Below are 20,130 nucleotides of genomic sequence, written 5' to 3'. Positions count from 1 at the left end.
ATGTTCACCGTCTCGTGCACTAAAAATAATCTCAGTCTGAGTTCCTGTCATGGGGATGTGCCTTGCTTTTACACTGTGTTAAGTTGGCATGAGCTTATTAGAAGTTTAAACGCCATTTTTCCGGCACACATTATTATAAATGTTTAGAGTTTAGCAGAGTTTTTTGCTTCACTCGAGAATAATATGTTTTTCTATATTAGCAGCCTTGCTTGGTAAGCTTTGTCTGAACAGTGAGTGCCGAGGCCTTCAAGGTTATTTCAACACAGTGGTTGTTGTCTGGACTGATCAGCGCACGTTCTAGACATAACATAAATGCAGCTGTGGCCACCTCTTATTTTGGCGCGTTTAATAATGCACTGCGTAGGCATGCTCAAACACAGTTGGAAGAACATTTCGCATGCAGAGAGCAGTTGCAGAAACTGATGTGATCCATTTCTGCTAGGACCAGAGGTATGGGGCCGCCCTTGTAATCCCAAGAGACCTTCTGTAGACATAAAATAACCTACTAGAAAGGGAGGGTGAGATATAGGTGTATTCTAACCCGTTTCCATTTAGCATTGAAATATGCTTTCTCCCTTTGTATTTTATGGAATAGTAACTATGCTGATAATCTTGTTGCTTATAATATGTTTGCTTGTATTAGCTAAGATACTGCGCATGAGAACACAGCATTAGAAATAAATATTTCAAACTTGCTCGTGCCTCCTTTTACTCCCTGATTTGGACTGGTATGAGAGTATAACAAAAGAGTGTTCATGTGTTCCACATTGCCTGAGGTATTCTAAGTTCCATGTTCTGGGTTGTCTAATCATTGGGGTTATGGAAGAACCAATGAGACACTGATTGCTAGTCTAGTAGGGGATTTTGGCTACTAAGGAGTTTTGGTACACCCTAATTCACTGAGGTTCCAAGTCTCTATGCACAGTTCTGTGTATGATTAGAACCCCTGCTACATTTCCTCTAAGTAGACATTTAGATATCTACCCTACTCGAGGGCCTTCTCAACATTGCGCAGTTTCTCTGCATCTTTGGCATTGAGTTATTCTTTTCGATACGAGGATGACTCTGGACATCAAGCATGTCATTGGATCAGAGGCCCTTATAGTGAGAGAAAAGTCTCATTGCGGCTGGTCGACAGTGTCTCAAAACACCTACCTGACTGGTGTACTACTGACAGCAAAACCCTGAACTAAGATAACCAAGCACACCTTGTGAAGTTGCTGTGAGGCTCTTTTGAAGCACGGGGTTCTAGTGTGAATGGTAGTCCTTGCAGGTCTGTTGACAATGCAAAGCGCATTTCATGCAGAGATGTCAACCATCGACTACTGCAGCACCACTGGCTTTTGAGGTTATTTGCCACATTTAAGGAGAAGCCATGCAATATCCTTGGGGACCTTATGCACTTACTCCATCTCCAGCAGTAGCTCTGAGTGTGTGGCCTACCACCTCACTGTCCACCCCTGGTGCTCGGTGGCTTTATCACTACGTGGCCTGACTTGGGTTATCTGGCTCACGCTACCTACTCCTGCAGGCACAAATGAGTTCTATAGTTGCAGCCGAAACTGCATGAAGGTGTCAGTGGTTACCTCCTCCCACAAGTGTGGAGGCGAAGAAAAGAGATGATGAGTTCTCCAGGTAAATGGGCAGTGATGTGAGGGCTGGCACTCCTCATGCAATTAGGTACGGTCCATTGCTGTAGGAGCCAAGCTCTAAAAATAGGGCACTTAGGTTGTCTCTAACTGACCATTGTTTGCCCATATTTTGTTACAACTGTTACAAGTGAGTGACTGATTGCCATTTCGCTTAAATGCATGTACATGTTTTGACTTATCAAGATGTTTCTGTTTCTTTCTTTACATAAAGAATGTGAAGTGAGCAGAATTTGCATAAAGAGTGCATTCAATCGCTCACACTGACTGCTTCCTTCTGCGGACTGCGGTGTTTACTATATCTCAGTCTTCCGGTGTGGTCATTAAATAACCCCTGCCACTGTTCGTATGGACCTTTTTTTGTAAGTCAATAGTAATGAGGAGAAATCATCTACATAGTCAATAAATCATTAAAAACTGTAGATTCAGTCGATAAAGAGAGTTAGTGTGAGTTAAAGAATTTTATTTTCAAATCTTTGAGTCTTTCATCTATTTATTCATTAAGCATTAATCTTTAGTTTCCAGTATTAAAAGTTAATAAAATCCATCCATCAATATTTGATTATAAAATAGAAAAAAATATTTGTTAGGATCACAGTCAAAATAGTAATAATACAACAAGTGTGTTCCGTTAATAAAGCTCAGTATTTTAAAAAAAAATTGGTATTAAGAGAGAAAAGTGTCAGTTAAGAAATACAATGAAGAGTTCTGATGAGAGAAAAAAATATTCACAAGCATGTTGCTTTTTCATCACAAACTGGAAAGTATTCTCAGTTGGAGGATATCAGCAGGCAGCTCAGTAAAATCTAAATAAGGCAGCCTCTCATGAAGAGAAAGCATCAGAAACTTAGAGACGAGTCTCCAGTTAAAAGTTTGTGGAAGGTGATCTCAGAATCTGACTAACTACCCTAGGAACACATACTGATATAAACACACAAATTCTATTTTGCAACAATATTTTCTTTTGTCTTCTTCATCCACCAATAGAATATCAGCAGACTCCTGTAAATAAGCAAACTCACCATTTTCTCGACTGAGCATAATGTTCTTTCAAAAATGTGTCCTTGGAAAGTTACAAAGTTGGCTTCTTGTGGCCAAAAACCTTCTTCTCATTTATCATTCTTCCTGTCTTTCATCTCCTCCCAGTGAGAACCTTACTATCAGTTGTCTAATATAGTCTTAGAGCCCGCCGTAGCGGGCTCTACCAGCCATTAGAGGCATTAAAGACAGGAGCTGAAGGCAAGGGCCTTTAACAAGGAGCGGGCCTTTAATGGCCAGTAGAGCCCGCTACGGAGGGCACTAAGGCTATTAGAACATTCCCCACTAGAGGGCAGAAGGTTCTAAATTGCAAAACAAAGGCCTCATGGAGCCATAGGGGGTTAAAATCCCCTTGGGTTCCATGAGGCCTGTGGAAAGTGAGCCCAAATTACTATCGATGCCCGGGCTGCTGGCGCAAGTCGCCTCTTAGTTCCCATTCTGAGTAGTTACCAAATAAAGAGACGGGCGCTGGGAACAGGAATACCAGAACAGGATTTATTACTCATGAGGAGAGCCTGTCATTTCGGACACGAAACACAGTATCTTTCGGGAGGTGCTCTGACAAGTTCTCGGAGGCATCGCCTTTCATACCTTTACAGAACATTCCTTATTGCAACAACAGCATTGTGAAACAAGAAAACGACATCCCCCTAATCCTCGTGTCAATCCCACCCCACATGTATCCACAATAGAGACCCTTGACCTGCTGATAAGAGGAGGGGGTAATCAAGCAGCTGAGTGTTCCGCCGATTCTTGGGACATGTGCGCCTGATCATAGCCCAGGGGGTGGGGAGGCCAGAATCAATAGTGGGCCCTTTGAGGAGGAGCGATTTCATACAATAAGGGGCAGTAAACAGTGTCTCCCGGCTTAGGTGATGGCCTCGGACATGTGTGGATAGTCCACTGCGGAGGGAGGGTTACTGACAGAGGGGTTATTCATGAAAGGAAAGGAGGTGTTGGTCAGGCGCGGCCGTGACTCCCAAGGACAGGGTCTTGCAGAAGAAGAAGGTTTATGACTTGTCCATGTGAGGGAGGAGGGGAGAGCCAGGGTGCGCACAGGGACAGAGTCGCACAGAGAGAGAGGTCTTATGACCCGCACATGAGAGAACGGGGGCAGTCAGATACAGCTGGGGGTTATGTCAGCTGAGGCGAGGGATGCTTCTTCAAGAGGAAATGGGGGACTTTGCATGGGTCAAGCAGGAGGGTCGCGTTACGTAGCAGGGTCGCGCAGAGGGAGAGGGTTTCATGGTCTATGTATGTGAGAGGGGGGGGGTTTCAAATACGCGCAGGAGGGAATCCGGGGATTCCGGCGAGCGGGCAAAAAGGCCATGGTGCCTAAAATGGCTGTCAGGTACATGTGGGCACGGGCTTTTACTGGCGGAGTGGTGTGGTTAACGTACAGGGAAGGGAATGGGAAAGGGCAAATGAACGCTGCTTATGTACATCAATTTCGTTATTTTCCACAGGCCTTTGTTAAGTATTGGAATGTTGATGCTCCAAGCTTCTACTGCCCATTAGAAGGCCAGAGCACTCCATTGTTTTCAATGGAGCGCTCAACATTCCAATGTTCTAATACAAAACAAGTGTCTTTTCGCTACCTAACATTAGGCTTCTGAAGTTGCAATATCTGCATAAAAGAGAAGAAAAACATCTTGCACAAACAACTATTCAATGTCAAAAACAAGCCTATCTGTGTTAATGCATTTTTTTCCATTTAACATGGCATTGACAGTTAGACTAACTAAGGGCCTGATTGCAATCTTGGCAGATGAGATACTCCATCACAAAAGGAAAGGGTATCCTGCCCGCCGTGCCGGAACGCAAGTTCCATAGGATATAATGGAATTGTAATACGGCAGACAGGATATCCGTCATGTTTGTGACAGAGTAAGCCTGTCCACCAAGATCGTAATGGAGCTCTGAATACAGCAATGTATTTACGCGCAGGCCTATAACATGTAAGTATGGCTACCTACTAAAAATTTTGCATTTAGCATATGCTTCATTTAAATGTAAGCGTTTGCACATTATTTATAATGTGTTTTAACATCGGATACATATGCGGCAGCACTTCCAACATGTGTTTATGCTGTCTAGTTACATTTATAGTAGCCCTGTAAGAAGTACCCTTACTCTGACATGAAACATACAGGCATCTATTACGTTGGCTGTATGAATTCTTTTTAATAGCCCTAACTGTTAATCAAGTTGATCAAATAGCTAAAGTGTAAAAGCCATTGTGGTGCTTTATGTCTGTTCAGTGAATATTTGCATTGACCTGTACAGCTATCTTGCCTGATTTGTATTTTTTTTACAACTGCACTTATCGTTCACTGTCCAGGAATTCATGAAGCACAATACTCCACGTCAGAATATGAACTGCTTGAAGAACTTCGATCTTTCTGAATACAGGCAGATCCTCAGTGATCTGGCCATCCGAATATATCATCAGTTCATCACTGTTATGGAGAACAACATTCAGCCAATGATAGGTAAGACCGAAAAGAATATTTTTTGCTGCCCTTTTATAAACGTACTTATTAACTCCAATGCTCTTCTAAGAATGTCCTTTTTTTCTTACCATGTTTATTTAAAGATTTTCTGTTAGTACCAGAAATGAAATAACTGAAAAACACTTACAGAACTTGGGCGTCTAACGTCACCTTCCACCCCTCACTCTCCACAGTACACAGAGAGGAGCAATTAAAGTCCATGATGAGACAAACTCCAATTTACTTCGGTGGCTAGCTGAGTCTGTATGTCCCCTTGAGGGTGTTGCCAGTTAACCAGAGTTTGCTTAAACAGAGACATGACTGTTGTTTGGCTGGTGTGCTCCTGCCTCGTTGTACAATGCCTCAGCTCCTATTAGTACAGGGCACCCCCTGCTCCACAGAGCTACACCCAGACAGAGGGCCAGTTCCGGTTACTCTCCCAACGTGGGCAATTACCCAAAAAATAAGTGCCGGCCGCCTTTCATTCGGAAACCTCTACCCCAGACTGAGGAAATCATGCGTGATCTCAGCCCAGGTTTCTAGGTCCTTCTGTTGTTTATCATCATGCCTGATCCTTTTGATATGTAGTTCCTCTACCAGGGCCATTCCTCCAGATCTCTTGTCCATATCTCACAACTGGGCTCCCTTGTCCCCAGCCACTCAATAGCCATTTGTCTTTTCGCTAACACCAGGGCCAGCTGCAGGAACTTGAAAGCTATCTTTGAGGTCCTAGCTTTTAGTAAAATACCCAGTAAGCATTGTTGTGATGTGGCTTTCAGGGGTATCCCTGTGGCACGGCCCACTTTGTCTACTACTTCCTGCCACAAACGGGCCACCACCATGCATGACCAGCCACATGCAAGAAGGAATCCCCCAGGAGCCCTTTATCTAGGGCAGTTTGCCAACCTGACCAAGTAAAAAAAATCAGAGTACTGGGCAAGAAGTAAGTACGATGTAGGAAGTGGAAATGGATGAATTTAAAACAAGAGTTTCATGAGACACCTTTCACCAGTTCACAGGCCAGTCCCCACTATCTATCTGACAGTTTTTCTCCTAAACCCTCCTCCCATGCTATTCTCCCACTTGTGGCGGCCTGCTTTTTATCGATGTGCAGGGCCTCGTATAAGTGGGAAACCAGGTGTTTGCTCATGCCCAGCTGTAGAATGCTCCACAGGATGATGGACCGTGCCGGGGCATCAGGAAAACTCATCCATATTTCTCTAGATGTCTATGCATGTTGGTGTATTGCGAAAAATTCCCCGGTTTCAGCCAGAATGTAGTCCTATCATCCGGGAACGCAATGAATGTCTCCCCAGAGTACATGTCACCTGCCGTGAGTCAACCCACTTCCCTCCAGGTATCCATTGTCATCGTCCTGTCGATGTCTCGTAAGAGCGGCAAGTGCCAGATGTTCATCTTCTTATCAAATGGAGGCCTATGCAATATCCTAGTCACCGTTCTCTCCCACACTTTTGCGGTCTGGAGAATAATGTACAGGATTCTGCCTCTTAGTCCTCCCCCCCCCCCACCCCACCCCCCCCTCAGGAGCAATACCTCAAGGGTGGTTTCTCCATGCATCCTCCTCAGCAGATCTTTTCCCCCAATTATCATCATCCGATAGGCACTTAACTGCGTGCTGGAGATGCCAAATAGTAAAACAGCTCTAGGTCCGGTAGTGCTAACCCCCTTCCACCTGAGTTTTTTTTAATGTGTCAAATGCTACTCTTCTACACTTCCCACCCCAGAACGGCACTGTCTGTACAGCTGCTTCAACACTGTGAGCTTCAAAGGACAAAACAAGTATTCCAGAACATACAGGCAACGTGAAAGATGAACCATTTTTGAGAGGGGATTTCAGAATTTTAATAGAGATCTTCAGCCCATCCAAGACTCTTCCCATGTTGTAGTGGTATAGCTTCTTTTCAGTGTGGGCAACCATAATCCCCAGATACCAGCATCAGTCTCTCACAGAAGGGCTACATTGGGGACATGTTCAGGCGGAACATCCGCCAGGGAGTTCAACTGGAAGAAAAGTATCTTCCTCATAGTCACCAGGATGCCCGATACTGCAGCACACACATCAAAATCAGTCAGCAATAGTGCCAACGAATCGTGCAACAACTGGATGTAGAACAGCGCATCTTCAGCATGCAGGGAAAGTATATGGGTGGTGTCTCCTATTTTGATTCCCCAATCCCTCACCTCTCATTGCAGAACCGCCTACAGTGGCTCCAAAGCCAATGTAAAAAGTAGCAGTAAGGGAAGTTCTCCAGTATTGGGGTGTCTTTCATAGATTCACATGCTTGAATATTCCCCGTCGTCGGAGTGGGAGTCCCACGGTAAATAAAATAGCAATAAATGCTAAATATATAATAATATACAATAAATATATATATACATAATAAGGAAAAACCCAAAAAATGCATACAATAACCATCTGGTACCTAACCAAGAGTTTCCACATAGGAATGCATGGGGAAAAAGAAGTTCCAATGCAGCCTATCCTTGTCATTATGTTAGTCCAAACTGCAGCCAATCAGGCGCCAGCAGCCCTCTAGAACCTTCTCCTCAGAGCTCAAGCCCTCAGATTTTCTACCGCACGTCGTGTGTAAGGGAGTCTCCCTGAGCTCTGCTCAGTTTCTTCTTCAAGTGTTCCAGTTTCTTCCAAAATGTCTTCAAGTAAGAAGTCTCTCTTCAGAGCTTGTTCCTCATGTGGAAAGCTGAGATTATTTCATGATGACCCACACAGTAAGTGTATTTACTGCCTTTACCCGGACCATGAAGTGGGTACCTGTAAACTCTGTAGAAAATTCTCTGAGAAAACTCAAAAGGACAGAGAAGGCCGTTTACTTGTCTGGCTTCAGAGGCTTAAAGACAAAGATAATGTAATTTCTGACGCTGAAAGTCTTGGGTCAGGCCGTTCTCAAGCAGCTTCTAAACGTGGTAGTGTGCAGGAGGTGCCTTCACCATTTCTTAAAAAGAGGAAAGTTTCCCTCACAATGACCCCTGCGGTGTCTTCACCTTTGCCTACCACGTCTGGGCCCACGAGACAAAGCTCTCAGGCTCCTTCTGCTTCAAAATCCAGTTTTTCTGTGAGGAAAACGGATTTGCCGTCGACGACGGGAGTTTCTACTCCGTCGACGAGAATGGCTGTCTCTGGTTCCAGATCGACGACGACAGTCACAACGACGATGGCCTCTGGATCGTCGTCGGCTTTAGCGTCGACGTCTTCATCGTCGATGAGAGTGGTTCTCAGCTCTAAGACTGTGTCTTCTGTGATTCCTATTTCATCTTCATCGACGAAAAAAGCTCACTCGTCGACGACCCGGTCGTCGTCGACTAGAGGTGTGAAGGCTTTGACTCCGTCTACGCTCTTGTCGACGAGCGCACCGTCGACGGCTATCCCGTCGACGAGGGGACCTGTTCCATCTGCTCCGTCGACGACCGTTCCGTCGACGACCGTTCCGTCGACGACCGTTCCGTCGACGACCGCTCCGTCGACGATGACTCCGTCGACGATCACTCCGTCGACGAAGACATTGAAGGTGAAAGTGAAGGTTCCGTCGACGATGACTCCATCGATACCGTCGAAGACTGCTCCGTCGACGATCTCCTCGTCGACGATGGCATCCAAGTCGATCCCATCGCAGAAGTCAATTGATGTCATGCCGTCGACGCGTGCGCAGGACACTATTTCGACGCCGGCCTCTTCTTTTGCTACAATGCCTCTTTTGCCCTTACAGTCCAGCAAACCACAGTTCGAGACTCTTACAGAGCAAGAGATGATTAATCCTCCATCTCCGTTGTTTGCGACTGATTCTGATCAAGAGTCTGATGGCCAAGCTCACAGTCTTTCGGATCTAAATATTAAGTGCCAAGACTTCAGTAACGACGAGGAAGATGTTTATGGCCAACATCAAACAACTCACACTCAGATTCCAACTGCTATGTTGCCTATCTCCATGATATCAAACCTCCAAAGTATGTTGGAAGACTACAATCGGCGTTTCCCACCAACGCCACAGGTTACAACGGTCCCATCAGTAATAAATCCAGTTTCTAACCCGGTTCTGGCTCCTCCTCAACCAGCGTCGCCTGTAACTGTTCACCGAACTACATCAGTTCGTGTTCACACTACCATCTATCCAGAGGATGATGATGTCGAGAATCCTCCAGAGCGTGAAGATGGTGAAGTTTCTGAAGTAGATGAGGATGGTGAGGAACATTTGGCGGAGTGGGATGACTATCGTGCTCAAACACCATCTCCTTCTCAGGTGCCTGCAGCGGATTCTCCTCCAGTAGACATCGCGGGCTTCCACCAGTTAATGGATAGGGCAGCACTGCGATTCAAATTGCCACGTGCACACCGAGAGGAAGATTGTTTCCTATACGATTTCAAAAACCAGCCCTTGAAACAGATCCACACAGTCCCGATTATAGATTTCATCTGGTCTGAAGGGGAGAAAATAATGAAGACGCCAAACTCTTTACCAGCACAGCTGCCAAGGTTAGAAAAGAAATACAAAGCTCCTATAGGATCTCCAGCATGCCTTACAGGTCAACCTAAGCCCGACTCTGTCGTCACGCAGGCAGCTCAACGGGGTTCAAAGAATCCGGCGTCTACAATCACTGCTCCTCCGGACCGTGAGGGCCGTCGCCTGGATGCTATTGGGCGAAAATTTTCCTCCATGTCCTCTACAACAGTTCGAGTAGCTAACGCAATGGCCATTTTAGGCCGTTATGATCGTCAGGCTTGGGCTGACATGGCCGCCTACATAGCGTTACTCCCAGATGCTTCCAAGGCAGAAGCACAGAAAATTCTGCAAGAAGGAGAGAGGACGGCAGAAGAACTTATAGATTGTGCAGTGGATGTAGCCTGCACCGGTTTTCGCCAGCTCGCTGGAGCGGCCGTTCTGCGTCGCCAGGGTTGGTTACGCTCGACTTCGTTTCGGCAAGAAGTTCAGGCACGAATCCTAGATATGCCATATGACGGCGAGTCATTATTTGGAGCGCATATTGATGAAGCGCTACAATCCATTAAAAAGGACACGGACACTGCACATGCTTTGGGTACCCTTCAGTTTAAAAAGCAGCCCTTTCGGGGTGCTCGAGGACGTGGCACTACGTCCACTTTTCGTGGAGGAAGCAGTCAATACCGGTCCTTCAACCAAGGTAACCAGCGTTACACCGGTAACCGCCAGCAGTCTTCCCGTCAGCAGCCTGCCAGAACTTACAGAGGAAAGCCTAATTTCAGAGGTCAATCCAACAAACGTCAATGACTCCTCTGTCGAACGGAGAATTGGAGGTCAAATCTCTCTGTTTGGTTCTCAATGGTCCTCCATTACTACGGACCGTTGGGCACTCGACATTGTGAAGAGAGGCCATGCATTGGAATTTGTCGAGGTACCTCCTCCAACGCCACCTTCCGGACCACCACCTCCGCACCTCAAAGAACTATTTCATCAGGTTCGCCTTCTCCTTCAAAAGGGTGCGGTGGAAGTTGTGCCAAAGTCGCAGAGAGGGAAGGGGTTTTATTCCCGTTTTTTCCTCGTCATCAAAAAGAACGGAGAATGGAGACCAATACTGGACTTGAGAGCACTCAATCATTATCTCAAGGACCAGACCTTCCGTATGCTCACGCTTACAGAGATCTTGCGTTTGCTCTCAGTCGGAGATTTCATGACTACCATCGATCTCCGGGACGCCTACTTCCATGTCCCAATTCTAGCGGCTCATCGCAAGTTCCTGCGCTTCAAGGTGGGGCACCTTCATTTCCAATTCAGGGTCCTCCCATTTGGCCTCCGTTCAGCCCCCCGAGTCTTTACAAAAATGTTGGCTCCGGTCATGGCTTTTCTTCGTCTTCAAGGCATCCAGATATTCCCATATCTCGACGACTGCCTTCTGAAATCACAATCCCGCGCACAACTTCTACATCATACTGCAGTATGCCAGACAGTATTCCGTTCCTTGGGTCTGTCCATCAATCTGGAGAAATCTCAATTGCAGCCAACAACTTGCAAAGATTTCCTAGGAGCAACGTTGGACACCAACCTAGCCAAAGCATTAGTCTCCCGGGAACGTCAACAGAGGATCCTCCGGCTAGTTTCGCTACTTCTCGCAAAGAAGTGCGTTTCAGTCCGCTTGTTGAAGTCTTTTTTGGGGATGGCTTCGTCATGCATCGCTCTTGTCCCTCATTGCCGACTACGAGCACGACCTATCCAACAGGCTCTGGACAAGCAGTGGCGTCAGGTCACCGGTTCCTTCAACGATCAGGTCTCCATCACCATTCCCATGAAGAAGGCGCTCAGATGGTGGACACAACCACACCAGCTAGCAGCAGGCACGTCTTTTCTGTCCAACACCCCAGATCTAACGCTGACGACGGATGCCTCCCTGGAGGGCTGGGGAGCTCACCTCCAAGACCTGTCCGTGAAAGGGAAATGGACTTTCCATCAAAAGACCTGGCACATCAACAAGTTGGAGCTACTGGCTATCTTTCTGGCCCTGAAATCATTTCAACCAGTGCTGCAGGGAGAGTCAGTTCTCATACAAACGGACAACACGACCTGCATGCATTATATAAACAAGCAGGGCGGAACGAAGTCTCCGGTGTTATCCCGCCTGGCAGAGGCGATTTGGGACTGGTCCATCAATCATCAAATCCAAATCACTGCAGTACATCTTCCGGGGTTGTCCAACCTCCTGGCGGATTCCCTAAGCAGATCCCGATCATCCAACCACGAGTGGGAACTCCACCAGCCAACACTCGATATGGTCTTCCACCGTTGGGGATTCCCTGCAATCGACCTCTTTGCGACTCCAGAGAACCGCAAATGCCCCGCTTACGCAAGCTGGCATCCCCACAAAGGGTCCCAAGGCAATGCCCTTCTGATGGATTGGTCGAATCTCTTCGCCTACGCCTTTCCTCCGATCCCTCTAGTGCCTCGCGTGCTTTGGAAGATGCGGAGAGAGCCTTGCCGCATCCTCCTGATTGCTCCCAGGTGGCCACGACAGGCGTGGTTCTCAGAGCTGCTACTCCTGTCTCAATGCAAACCCATTCTTCTTCATCCTCGAATGGATCTTCTCTCCATGAACAGGGGTCAAATCTACCATCCGGACCCCTCTTCCCTGAGCTTGTCAGCCTGGAACCTGAGCACTGTGAATTTGCACATCTAAGCATCCCTCAGGAGTGTCGTAACATCCTCGCTCAGGCCAGGGCTCCATCAACTATAAAAACCTATAAGTTGAAGTGGAAACGCTTTTGCCACTGGTGTGCAGACGCCGGAGTACATCCTTTGCGTGCCACGCCCGCTGAGCTCCTCCCTTTCTTTCTCCATCTGGCTCAGTCGGGTTTGTCACATGCAACTTTAAGAGTTTTTCTGGCGGCAATCTCACGCTTCCGCCATGATGGCTCCGCCTCCTTATGCTCATCCAGATTGATACGTCAATTCTTCAAAGGACTTCTTCGGACTTTTCCTCCAGTTCGGCATCCTCCTCCAGAGTGGCACCTCAACATTGTCCTGTCACAATTAATGACTGCTCCGTTTGAACCAATCCATAGCGCAGATCTCAAGTATGTCACCTGGAAGGTTGCGCTTTTACTTGCACTAACGTCCTCACGTCGAGTGAGTGATATGCATGCTTTCACGATTAAACAACCATTTCTACAGTTCAAACCGGATTCTGTGCTTTTACGCACTAACCCTACTTTCCTTCCAAAAGTGCCGTCAGACTTCCATATTAATGAACCTGTTATACTGAAGTCTTTCTTTGCCAATCCGCAATCACCTGCGGAACAACGCCTGCACTCTTTGGACATTAAAAGATGTTTAAAGTTCTACATCAGCAGAACGGCCCAGTTCCGAAAATCAGATCAGCTCTTCGTGGCCTATGGCCGTTTTCAAAAAGGGCGACCAGTCACCAAACCTACAGTAGCCCGCTGGGTGGCTTCGGCGATTGCTTTCTGCCATCAGAAAGCGGGAAAGCCTTTACAGTCTACAGTGAGAGCCCACTCTACCAGGTCTGTGGCCTCTTCGACTGCACTCTTTGCCGGAGTTCCATTGCATCAGATTTGCAGAGCTGCCACGTGGTCCAGCAGGCACACGTTCACGAAGCACTACAATCTGGGTGCCATGGCCGAAGGGGATACCGCAGTGGGACAAGCTGTGCTCCGTAATCTTTTTCAATAAGGTGAGCCTCTGTTCTACCCTCCTCCTGTGGTTTCCAGTCTTATGCATGTCTTTTCTATGTATACATATAGTTTTTTAACTTCTATGACATGGTTTACACCTGTTAATTCCAACCTTTTGTGTATACTTTGCATCCTGGAAACTTTATGTTCGGATACGGACTGCTTACTATTCTATATTCAAGCATGTGAATCTATGAAAGACACCCCAATACTGGAGAAGAACAATTGTTACTTACCTGTAAACAGGTGGTTCTCCAGTATTGGTGTCTTTCATAGATTCACATGCGACCCTCCCATCCTCCCCTCAGAGGCTCGCTTCTCCTCATAGACTCTGTGGTCACTCTTGTGCTACGAAAATCTGAGGGCTTGAGCTCTGAGGAGAAGGTTCTAGAGGGCTGCTGGCGCCTGATTGGCTGCAGTTTGGACTAACATAATGACAAGGATAGGCTGCATTGGAACTTCTTTTTCCCCATGCATTCCTATGTGGAAACTCTTGGTTAGGTACCAGATGGTTATTGTATGCATTTTTTGGGTTTTTCCTTATTATGTATATATATATTTATTGTATATTATTATATATTTAGCATTTATTGCTATTTTATTTACCGTGGGACTCCCACTCCGACGACGGGGAATATTCAAGCATGTGAATCTATGAAAGACACCAATACTGGAGAACCACCTGTTTACAGGTAAGTAACAATTGTTCGTAGCCCTGCATTTTCCTTCAAACCACAGTCCTCTCGCTCGATGGCATCCTCCCTCCCTGACCCAGGCCTCAGGCTCTGTATGCAGAAGTTTAAATTATCCCCTGAAGCAGGGGCCAAAGCCCAGGGCTTCCAGCACTCCAGGAGATACGACCACTTCAGTGTGCCATATGCTTTTCGAGGTCTACCAAGAACAGTGATAGTTCCTCTGGCCTCCATCACCCACTTTGTGCATTACATGTGTCAGTCTATACTGTGTCCAGGGATGAGCCCACATTGGTCTTCATGTACTAAGCCACCAACTAAACCCTACAGTCTACCCACCAGGACTTTACATAGTATGTTGATATCTGTGTTAAACATCGTTAGTATCACTGCCGGGCTTCCTCTGCAAGCCTATGACCCCCCCACCCCCACGTAGAGTGTGGAGTAGGTGCCCATTTTGTTTGGCCTCACCAAAGACAGCTAAGAGCTGGTCAGACAGGAGGTTTGTGTGTGTGGTACAGTTTCCAAGATTGTTCATTTGTCATGTACCTCCTTCAGGCACATCAGTTATTGAACCAACCTCGTGTTGTTTGTTTCCTGTCAGAATGCACACCACTTATTAAGGATGTTTGTTTCAATACAGTTCTCTAATAATGGAGTTTACTGAGCTGTTTACACTGATCCTATCAGAATGCACTAATCCTGTTAGGTCTGGATTTTCCATACAATAATGGTAAGTACTAATGTCCTTTGACTGATTTGGGTTTCCTATTGTTCCGAATAACAAGCATTACTATAACCCACCTATATGAATTCATTTTATCTACAGCTTAGTTTATAAAAAATAAGTGAACCCTTCTGGATTGGTGATGCACAGGTTACACAAAGATTTAGACATTAAGTTATATTGACTCATTGGCTGTAGTGGAAAGCAGTGTATTTCAATGTTTGTTGTAAATCAGAAGCTAATTTCTGTGTTTAAACATGTTTCTGGCCTTTTAACAATCTCACTTTTCAATGTTTTTCAGTACCTGGAATACTTGAATATGAAAGTCTTCAGGGAATTTCTATAACAAAGCCAACTGGGTTCCGGAAGCGCTCCTCCAGCATTGATGACACCGATGCTGCTTATAGCATAACCTCTATCCTTCAGCAGCTCAGCTATTTTTACACCACTATGTGCCAGCATGGCATGGACCCTGAACTGCTCAAACAGGCAGTCAAGCAGCTGTTCTTCCTGGTTGGGACTGTAACCCTCAACAGCCTCTTTCTGCGTAAGGACATGTGCTCTTGTAGGAAAGGAATGCAGATAAGGTAGGACTAAAAAAGCTGTCGTAGCTGGATTGTTTTAGAACCTGCTGCTATTTCTTTTCCATTCTTGTGTTTCTTTACGTTAATTGGATGTTTATAAAAATCCTTTGGAGTTTGTTAATTGTTAGTTGTAGAATTTTGTGGTGTGGATGTGTGTGTTGTGTAGTATGTTTGTGTAGTGGAAATATGTGGCATGGCGAATAGATAGTGATAAGAGCTGCTGAGAATAGATAGAAAGGAAGAACGAGAGGGATAGGTAGTTTTGTGTAGGAAGAGGGTATTGAACTTGAGACAGAGGAGCAGAAATAGTGTCTGAGAAAGAAAGGGTAGAGCAGGCTATAGACGCACAAAGAGGGAGGTTTTGTGTTCGCAGAAGACACCCTAAGAAGAAGAGAAGAGGGTGGGTATGATGGACGGAAACTTTGAAAAGTCACAGGATAGAAACTGGGCTTAAAGACTTGAAGGTAACCATATGAGGAAGGTGGGAATATGACGTGAGAGAGCTAGAGATTACAAGAGAGAGAGAGAGGGGGACACATAGAAGGGGGTCCTAGAAGGTGGGGAGGAAAGAGGTGGACTAGTGCACAGTGTAAGGAGGTGCAGGAAGGTAGCAAGTTTGAGTAGGTAGTATAAAGAGGAGACATGTAGTGGGAGGGACGAGAGAGGGCAATGGTATTGCGAGATGAGAGTGGGAGTGTGAGAGAGAGATAAGAGGGGCAGTGTGCGTGTGGGGGAGAGTTGACAGTGTTGGTAGAAGTTTAAGGGAGAGGTGTGTTTTATTGGAATTGTTTTTTGTGGAATGGTTTGGTTTGGAATTGTGTGGATAGTAATTAAATTGTAATATGTGTATTGGAATTATGTACAGTAAGAATGTAAGTTATGGAGTGAACTATGTGTACTTATGTGGAATGGTATTGTGTTGTGTGGTGAGTGGCATGTTGTGGAGTTGATTTATGTGATGTGCAGTTGTGATGGCTAGACTGAGTTGGGGGCTTGTTGGAAATATTGTTGGGCGGAACTGCTTTTAAATTGTTTTAACTCTGTGTTTTAAAAAAAATTTAGCTACTTTGCACTTATTCGCTTCTTCTGCCTGCGTGTACTGGAAAGTTTGAGCACTTTCTAGTTCCAGCAGTGCCTCGCTCTGATTGGCCAGTTCACAGCCAATCAGAGCTCAGCCCTGGAGGAGCCAGTTGTGCCCCCCCCAGGCATGTAATGCTTGCCGCAGTGCACACCAAAAGCATTCCAAAAGCAAGCCCGTCTTAACCCATCCATGCAGGTATGGTGCCAGGAGCCAGGCACTCTGCTCCAAAAGAGGTACAGAGGCAATTCTACACACGTGAAGCGCTTGTCGCTCTGCAAGGTGAGGGTGTATTTGGAGATCACTGTTGGGCTCCTGAGGACTGCCCTATTATTTGCTAACAGTGTACCTACGGGACTAACCCTCATGGGCACCCTACTGACTTTTTCCCTATGGGTCATACCTGTATACTTCTTAGTTTAAACTGTTGCTCATGGACCAGGCACCATGGGGAGGTGTTCTACCTCCTCCAGGAACACTCTCCTGAGGTCCTATTTCTAACGGAAACCTGTCTATCTGAGGTCTCCGTCGCCATACCCGCCCTGGCCCTCCCCGCTGGGAAAGTAATGAGCAGTTTGAATGGAACAGTGGAGAGAGGGTGGTATTGCAATTATACATAAAGCAGCTAATACATGTAGTCTTATACCCCCCAAGACATACCAGACTGTGAGAGCGTGCTTTTTAGAATTAGCTTGACCGCACATTTTATTTTCTCTGGCCTACTCATTTACCGCCCACCTGGTCTATCAAAGAGCTTTAGAATAGCCCTGGCATATGCTGTCACCGCATTAGCACTCCTGACTGCTAATTTTAATGTCACAGGGGACCTGAACCTCCATTTAGAGATGCAGGAGTCCCCTGACATTCTCAGGTTTCTGGTGGATATGGCTGCCTGCCACCTGACTCAATTGGTCTCAGGATTAACCATGTGCAGGGCATCTCCTTGATCCCATTTTTTCAAATCTCCAGTTGTTGGAAGTACAAGCACCCCTTCCTATGACCTGGACAGATCCTTTTCTCATTTCAATGCAACTAGCGTTAGCTGGCCCCACACGCCGGATACTCCATAACAACCCCTCACTTAAACGCCGCTGGCATAAATTGGACCAGGTGGCTTTCCTTGCAGCCTTGAGCAGTCAACCTTCTGGGAAATCCTTGAATATAGAAGAGGATGATGTGCTGTTTCGAAGCTCGGGCACCAGAGTCTTGCGCACATGTATCCCGCTCAAGCTTACACATTCTAAAAGTACACGGGCCAAAGTCTGGTTCAATGAGCCTTTGATACTAGCCAGGATGAACTGCAAGTGTTTGGAGCAAGCCTGGAGGTGATCCTATGACCATTAGGCTAAAACTCAATAATGGAATGCGATTAAGGCATAACACAAACTGGTCTGCAAAACTAAAGCAGCATATTATTCAAACCTGATTACTATAAGTAACAATACCAGTAAAACTGTATTCTCTCTTTTCAAGGACCTGGTTACCCTCCCCTCTGCTTCAGGCAGTACCATATCCTCTACCCTACAATGTGAAGAGCTGGCAAATTTATTCATGGAGAAGGTCGAATGCATTTAACTCATTTTTTAACCAAGTGGTGCCCCCAGTGCCATGAGGAGGAAATGACCATAGGCCGTGAGAGCTACTCTTTTGTATTGCTCCCTTGTATCTCTCCTAAAGAGATGGAAGCACTGTTTGTCAAGATAAAATCAGGGTCTCCAGATGACCTTCTGAGACTTAACTTTTTTTGAAAATTTCAACAATGTTTTCTGCCTAAGTGCTTGGAGTTGATTAATTTATCTCTATCCTCAGCGATGGTTCCAAAGTCTTGGAAGCACACCCAAGTGGCTCCCCTACTGAAGAAGCCATCACTAGATGTGTCCAAACCGGAACATTTCCGTCCAATCTCGCTTCTTCCGTTCCTATCTAAAAACACGGAATCTCATGGTAATTTGATCTTAACCAACTATTTGGAAGCTAATTTAATACTGGACACATCCCAGAATGGGTTCCGACCACGGCATAGTACAGAGTCCGCTTTGCTGACAGTCGAAGAACAGCTGCGGACCACATCAGATGCCGGCAGACCTACAGCGTTAGTTTTGCTGGATCTGAGTGCTGCCTTCGACATGGTCTCTCATGAAATTTTGCTCCATCATTTGGAGGAGATTGGGGTCAACAATAAAGCCCTTTCATGGTTTTTGTCTTTTTTGGTCGGATCAGACATTCCAAGTCACTGCTCCTCCTTTTTCTTCCTGTACTCACCCACTATGCTGCGGTGTTCCTCAGGGATCAACTTTGAGCCCTACGTTATTTAATATCTACGTGAGACCACTGGCGCTGATGGCCAGAACCAGGGGCATCTCCCTGGTGTCATATGCAGATGACACCCAGTTGGTGATCTCCTTTTCCAATAATGCCAGCCAGGATGTGGCAAAACTCAAAGCAGATTTAATGGCCGTCTTGGAATGGATGACGGCTAATTTTCTGCAGTTGAATTCAGCCAAATCCGAGATCCTTCTGGTGGGCAAAGACTTCCATCTTTGGGGCAATGAACGGTGGCCTCCTGCTTTCGGAATACCCCCTGTACCGAAACCGGTGGTGAAGAACTTCGGCATTATGTTGGAGAAAGAACTTTATTTGGAGGTTCATGCTAAATCGGTGGCTGGGAAATGCTTTGGCCTGTTACTAGGCCTAAATCCTATACTTGGATTTTTCAACTCTCAAACACGGCAGCTGATCATCCAAGATTCTATCCTGGTCCGATTGGACTATTGTAATGTGCTACTCTTGGGGTCCAATGAGTCTGTGATTAATAGACTGCAGGGTGTCCAGAATGTTGCAGCACGGCCTATTTTTGCCCTCCCCAAATACTGTCATGTCTCCAATCTCCTCTATCGTTGTATTGGCTACCCCTTGAACAAAGAGTTTGTTTTAAAGCGCTACGTATTACGCATTAGATTCTCACAGGCATCGGCCCAGGAATCCTAAGTGATCTATGCTCTCACTATGTACCCACACGAGCGTTGAACTCAGGCGATTTGTCTCTTGCTAGATTTCCACGAATACTGAGACTAGATCTGGTGGTAGATCATTTAGGCAGTTGGCTCCCGCTTTATGGAACTCCCTCCCTCATATTCATTGCATTCCTGATCACCTGACCTGTAGAAGGCTGGTTAAGACCTGGCTTTTCCCCCAATGTTAATTTCTCTTCTTGCCACCTCACTCAGGGCTCTGCTTAAGTGCTGGGATGCCTTGTTTCTCGGGCAGCCATGCGCTATATAAATATTTACAACTTAACTTGTTACATTTTGTGGTATGATGTGGAAATATGTAGTGTGTGTTGGTGGTATGTGGTGTTATGTGGAATTATGTTGTGTTTTTGAAATTTGTGGTTTGGTGTGGAATTATGTGATGTGCATTTAAAATGTGTGGAGTTGAATTGAGTGGTGTGGAATTGTGTGGTGTTTATTGAAATTATGTTTATTTGAATTATGGGTCATGGTGTGTAGTGCATTTATGTATGTTGCTGGTATGTGGCACAGCGTGCATTTATGTGGGGTGTATTTATGTTGTATTGAATAGAGTGTAAATATGTGTATTGTAATAATATGGTGGTTAGTGGTAATATGTGGAGTGTAACTATGTTGTGTGGTGCAGAATTGTGTGGCATTAATTGTTA

At 45.9% G+C, this 20,130-nt stretch overlaps 1 protein-coding gene across 2 annotated transcripts in view; it reads left to right on the top strand.

Annotated features, from left to right (window-relative positions):
- Nucleotides 1-20,130, top strand: part of MYO5C (myosin VC) — a 971,652-nt gene that overhangs the window by 873,739 nt on the left and 77,783 nt on the right. For both annotated transcript variants that reach the window (XM_086958305.1, XM_086958306.1), the window contains exons 37-38: nt 5,029-5,179; nt 15,091-15,376. In XM_086958305.1, coding sequence (XP_086814431.1) covers nt 5,029-5,179; nt 15,091-15,376 — 437 coding nt within the window. The remainder of the gene's footprint in view (nt 1-5,028; nt 5,180-15,090; nt 15,377-20,130) is intronic.

The sequence above is a fragment of the Lissotriton vulgaris genome, chromosome 2_1 (genome assembly GCF_964263255.1).
Source record: "Lissotriton vulgaris chromosome 2_1, aLisVul1.2, whole genome shotgun sequence".
In the NCBI taxonomy this organism is placed as follows: Eukaryota; Metazoa; Chordata; class Amphibia; order Caudata; family Salamandridae; genus Lissotriton; species Lissotriton vulgaris.
This window is presented reverse-complemented; position numbering and strand designations above follow the sequence as displayed.